The following is a 6,193-nucleotide window of genomic DNA, read 5'->3' as shown; positions in this document are numbered from 1 at the left end:
CATCATCCCCACCCCCATTCAAGACTCCTAGATACGCCACTGCACCCACTCCCCCTCAACACATTCTCGCCCTTTGATTCGTCGTTACTCCACTGGCTATCATCGAATCCATCCGTCAGTGTTGTAAATGCCTAGCTGAGGGTGGTATCGCAACTTTGTAGCGATAGGGTTCTATGTCTCAGAAGCACAACTTTTCTGATAGTCAAATATCTTAAATAAAATGGCAATTTAATTTATTTTATGACCCCTGCTGATGCCACCAATGCTTCATACATACATCCATCCCACCAACAATGGAAATGTAAAGTTGTAGTACATTGCATATAATTATAGGCACATTACGGTCGTCTATACCATGAATAATGATCTGTGGGTTTGAAAAAAATCTCCCCAACCGAGATTCGAACCAAGGTTTTCTGTTGTCATGCAGACCTCTTAACCAGCCGGGTCACTGGGCTTTCGTTGGAAACTTGAATCCGTTTGGAGGCCAGTGGTGGATGGGGGAGAGTGAGGAGAACGCTCTCTAATATTCTCTGTAATTTTTACAGAATGTGAGACATCGATTAAACAAGCCTTTAATATTCCGAAATTGTCCGAGTTTCCTTTAAGGGGTTATGAATTTCTTTTTCTCCCACCTACGTACGCTCCCGTTAGAGAAATCGGTCTCCCCGTCGGGGACGTGTCACCCCGTCGTCAGGTCCTGGTGCCACGACTTTTAAAGAAGGCCTAAATGGTTGAGTGTGCCCTCAACGTGATGAGCGTTGAATGAAAAGACCGCTGAGACTTGTTCGTTGTGTCATCAAAACCAACAGATATATATTTAAGAACGTCTTAGTTATGAATATAGGCCTAAAGTTAAATGGAAACTAAAAATATTTCGAAAGGAACCGATAACATACTGACTAATAGGAATAGGTAAGTATGAATTTATTATCTTTTCCTTAAATATCACGTCGTTAAATCACACACAGTGGCGGCGCCAGCGATTGTAATCTGAGTGGGAAGTAGTGGAAAGGTAAAATTTTAGGGGAAATATGCTGGGTGGTCCAAGGTGGGCGTGGTCGGACGTAGCTCAAAATGTCTCGAAAGTGGTTCGGGACAATTTTTACAGGCAAAGTAAGGAAAGATGTAAAACCTCATTGATAGAACTAGTTCATAAGACATTGCTGGAACCTAGATTGGTGGTTAGCTGGAAACAATTTCTCCAGTATAAATAATTTTTTAAAATAATAATAAATTAAAAAGGTAGTCCTGTATTCATTAATGAACATAGGGGAATGAGCTGTCACCCCATCATACTAAGCCTTGGTATTGTGTGGTAGGCTGTCTCTTATACACATCTAGATGTGTATAAGAGACAGGTTTAATTTTACAGGAAAACGCAAACATTTTTTTTTGTTTTGTTTTTTGTAATGATATTATGCGGGTGTCTTTACATATCTTGATACATATAAATTCTCAGAAAATATTTTCTAATTTTATCATTCATTACCACCTTTTTATTACATAGATCTTTTTCAAAAACGTAACTGCTTTTACAACATTATATTGACCCATTAAACACAAAAACTGCTCTGGCTTCGGGGCTTCGCCCCCGACCCCACCGTGGCCCTTAGGCAGGCCCCTGGCCGGACCCCATGCCCAGAGAACCCCATTTGAAATGACCTGGCGTTTCGTAAATAATTTATACAAGGATGATACAAATAATGTCTTTGAGATAATTATACTGGTAAAATCACACTTTTTGTACTGATAACTTTGTTTTTTTTTTGTTATTTATAGTATGAAAGCTGTGAAGAAAAATTTATATGTGGCAACCTTGGTTGCTCTGCTTGGTCCAGTTATGGTGGGCTACACCCTGGCATACACATCTCCTGCTGTACCTGACATGGAAGACAGAGGAGTGTTGAAGACGACTGATCAAATATCGTGGTTTGGTGTAAATATCTTGAACTAGGCCTACATCTGATGTAGCACTAATACGGATAGCAGATGCTTTAATTATCTTTATGGATATAACATTTTACCACCATATGTGGTTAATTCCGTATATTTCACACACATTCTGTCACTCACTCACTCACAATTAGCTCGCTGACTTACACATGATTAGTTTATGTTCAGTTTCTTTAGGCCTATTTATATCGTTCCACATACCATAAAACCTCGAATAGAAGAACAGTGGGCTTAATCTCGAGAAGAAGCCCATCTCGCAAAGAAGTCCATGGGACTTCTAATCAAGATAGTTTTGGCTTCTTTTTGAGAGAGTACTTACATTCTTGATGATTATGAAAAGAGCCATCTCAAAAGTGAGTCCCCAGGGTTCTAAAAAGAAGCCCAGGGCTTCTCTTTGTGGTTTTACGGTATACTATTGACGTCTATAGTAAATTACATTTTTCTACTAGAGTAGACCAAATACATGGTTGTAAATTAAACCAATATTTCAATAATTTCAGTCATTGGTTGCCGTTGGTGCTATATTCGGTTGCCCGATTGCTGGTTTTTGTGTTGGCTATTACGGGAGAAAAAATTCTGTGATATTGTGTTCTCTGCCATTTGTGGCTGGCTACGGCATGATAGCATTTTTAGATAATATGACAGCACTGTACATTGGACGTATACTGACCGGCATTGGAACAGGAATGGTTACTCTCTCAACTCCGGTAAGTAGTATAATGATGGCGAATGAATCAATTAATAAAGGAGCTAACACACAAAAATAATGAATAAATGAATGAATGAAATGAACGAACGAACGAGGAACAAGCGAAAGAGCAGGTGCAGGGGCGGATCCAGAGATTTCTGAAAGGGAGGGGGACCCGGAGAGTCAACACTACGCTAAGGGGTCCGGGAAATTTAAGTTTTCTAGACGCCCCCGGAAATAACCTCTGAGCCGTTTTGGGCGATCAATAATTTATTTTTCCCCATTTTTCCCATTTCTTTCTTTTTTTTTTTACTTTCCAAAAGGAGGACCATGTGGTGAAGGGGCGAATGGATGGATGGACGGACGAACGAATAAACGAACACCCGGTAAACTGGTGTCAGAACCTATGGTGTGGACCACTATACATGGGGTTTCCCCTCTACTCATTTTGAAAGGTTCTTTATAGTGCACATAAGCCAATTGTGTACTCTGGGACCGGTGTTGTTTTTTTTCCCGCGAAGACTTGTTCCACCACCGGAAAGACGCAGGTATGAAACTGTTTGCTTTTAGAAAGTTATTTTCCATTTCTACATCCATAGGTATACATAGCGGAGTTATCAAGTCCTGATCTGAGAGGAATGTTAGTAGGTGGTTCTCATTTGTTTTTAGGCGTTGGAATGCTTCTTGTAAACGCCTTCGGTAGGTGTATGAACCTTGTGTATGATTGTAGGCCTATGTAGGCTACTTCTGCGTTTGTGCAATCATCATTGTACAGGCATCTGAGTGCCACTTTTAAATGTTTGAATAAAACTTATTATTATTATTATGCCTACTGTGCAAGAGAAGAGATCACCAACTATTTCATATTATATGCCAACATATATTTTATATTCCAGGAATTTCGCTATCTTATGTCTGGTTGGCACTTGTTGGGTGTGCGATATCTACACTTTTAGGAGTACTAATGTTATTTATGCCAGAAACACCGCATTACTGCATCATCAAACATGGTCGTAGCAGAGCATTGGCAGCTCTAAAGTGGTTACGAGGCCAAGAGTATGACGTTGATCGGGAATACGAGCTTATTGCAAGTGATATACATTCAAAATCAGTACGAAACTTTTTAATTTCTGCCATATCTTTGTCTATATTAACTACGGTATATGCTTAGGTCAACCATCTTAAACAAAAATAATATCCACATTTGTAGTATACAACGATCTATTATTTGAGGGAGGCGGAACTGAATCTGGATTTTACTGGACCCTCTTTATAACCTGATTAGCTTTTTGCTTTATTGGTCACTTTTAGTAATTTAACTATTGCCTCTTGGACACTGAGAGCATATCCACCTTCGTATTTTACTTAGATTCTAGTCTAGCTAAAAAATATGCTCCTTAAAATTCAACTATATATACGGTACGGTCGGTAGTATTAATAAATGAACGTAGGAGAATGAGTTGTTAAGAGCACATCATGTATTTGGTATTGTGTGGTAGGTTGGGCATCTTCATTCCTCCTTTTAACTTCCCAGTAAAACAGGTATACATTTACAACTGAGATCCAAATAATAATGTTCTAGCATATCTTGGAGACTAAATATTTAAGACCATTTGGTTTTCATTTTCACAGACCGACTTTCAGTACAGAGAGTTTTTCCAGCCGAATCTGTACATCCCGCTATCAATCAGTGTAATAATGGGGATGTTAAAGCAATTCAGTGGTAATAATACCATTTGGTTCTACACTGTAACTATCTTGGAAAAATCGTCTACTACAATGGACAAGCATGTAGCAGTAATTATCGTAATTGTTGTTTTAGTTGTGGCAACTTTGGTGTCAATTTTACTCATCGACAGGACTGGGCGGAGAATACTACTTATAGTAGCTGGTAAGAAGTTTTAGAGGGAGGGGAACAGCCGGGAAAGTGTCCAGCTTGGGTGAACAATTAGATCAAAAGTTTAATAAACAAATGTTATCTATTTTGGACAAATCGTCTATATTAGATATCTAAATACCTATAGGAAATGCTATAGGCCCACTCGTCTTGGAGGCCGGTAGCTCCCTAAACTGTCACAAGCGCGTCTGCTTGTAAATTGGGACTGCCATTACCACAAAATCAAAAGACAGAAAGCTATGATTTTCAAACTTTTTAACAGGCATGGAAAGATGAATGTGAGGCATCAATACATTTTTATGAGGCCTAAGCTTGTGGTTGACAGGGTAACTAAACATATTCAAACCCATTATTATGTTCATAGGAATTGGAATGTGTATAAGCTCAAGTACATTTGGATTGTACTACAAGTTAGAAGAAAAAAAGTTGAATGACGCATTCATAAATGACGTCAATTTCACAGAATCGACATCAACGCCACCAACATCACCAGATCTCACATGGTTATCTCTTACAAGTTTGATTGTGTACACATTATCGTTCTCGCTTGCTTGGGGTCCTATCCCACTACTGATTATGTCAGAGATCTTACCAGCGAGAGCAAAGGGGCCTGCAAGTGCAGTTGCCACGGCAGTCAATTGGTTGTCTGCATTTATAGTAACAAAAGTGTTCTTCAAAATGTCTGTGAGTAACTAGCATATTAAATATATTATAATTATGTATTCATGACCTCATCGTTATCACCATCATTATGATTATTATAACACCATCATCATCCTCATAGCAATCATCATCTCAACAGCCATCGTCGTCATCATCACCGTCATCATCATCATCATCATCATTATCATCATCATCGTCATCGTCATCATCATCATCATTATCATCATCATCGTCATCATCATCATCATCATCATCATTAGGCCTACATTTGTCTTCATTGTCATTAGGCACCATCATTTTCACCACGACGAACACCACCACCACACCCACCACTAGTTGCAGAGTTTTAAATCAACACTGAAATAAACCATCAAGATGTCCACTAATGCTAGTTTCTCCTGGTCTCTGAGCTGCAACTTGGTTTTCCTCTGTCATTTAATTCCGCATTGAATTTATATGGCGTGGTACAGTTACTTAATTTTTTTTTAAATTATAATAATAATAAAACTTGTTGTAAATGTTTTTCCAATAGGTCGTGATGACAGACGCCGGGGTGTTCTGGTTCTATGGAGGTGTTAGTCTTTTGAGTGTCATCTTCGTTGCACTCTGTCTTCCTGAAACTAAAGGAAGATCTTTAGAGGAAATAGCAAGACATTTTCAACGCAATGATACACATTGCCGTAATCATTGCGTCTGATATATGATTATGGATAGGGTCGTAGTTAAAAATGATAGTGATGATGATTTTAATGATACTTGACTCATTCAATCATAATTAAACACGTAAACGCCTTTTATTAGTACCACCAGAAGGACCCCACTGAATATGTTTGAAGGGTTTCGTGGGTGTGTCAGGTTATCAAATTGTATTGTTATCATTAGTATAATAAAACCTTGTTTAATTAAATGAACATAGATATATGGACAAACGCTCTGTAATGGACTCGAGTGTTGATATTTTTCTTGGGAATCGGAAGAAAGCCACCCCT

At 38.7% G+C, this 6,193-nt stretch overlaps 1 protein-coding gene across 1 annotated transcript; it reads left to right on the top strand.

Moving 5' to 3' along the window:
- The first annotated feature begins 886 nt into the window (after positions 1-886).
- On the top strand, positions 887-5,959 carry LOC117111433 (solute carrier family 2, facilitated glucose transporter member 8-like). Its single transcript, XM_033254350.1, has 8 exons — positions 887-915; positions 1,783-1,939; positions 2,457-2,663; positions 3,244-3,343; positions 3,541-3,755; positions 4,277-4,535; positions 4,906-5,225; positions 5,737-5,959. Exons 2-8 carry the CDS (start codon positions 1,784-1,786, stop codon positions 5,899-5,901), a joined length of 1,422 nt encoding a protein of 473 aa, XP_033110241.1. The 5' UTR covers positions 887-915; position 1,783; the 3' UTR covers positions 5,902-5,959.
- Positions 5,960-6,193: the final 234 nt, after the last annotated feature.

The sequence above is a fragment of the Anneissia japonica genome, unplaced genomic scaffold (assembly GCF_011630105.1).
Source record: "Anneissia japonica isolate Jap-2015-1 unplaced genomic scaffold, ASM1163010v1 scaffold288043_len311759_cov178, whole genome shotgun sequence".
NCBI classification, from domain to species: domain Eukaryota; kingdom Metazoa; phylum Echinodermata; class Crinoidea; order Comatulida; family Comatulidae; genus Anneissia; species Anneissia japonica.
This window is presented reverse-complemented; position numbering and strand designations above follow the sequence as displayed.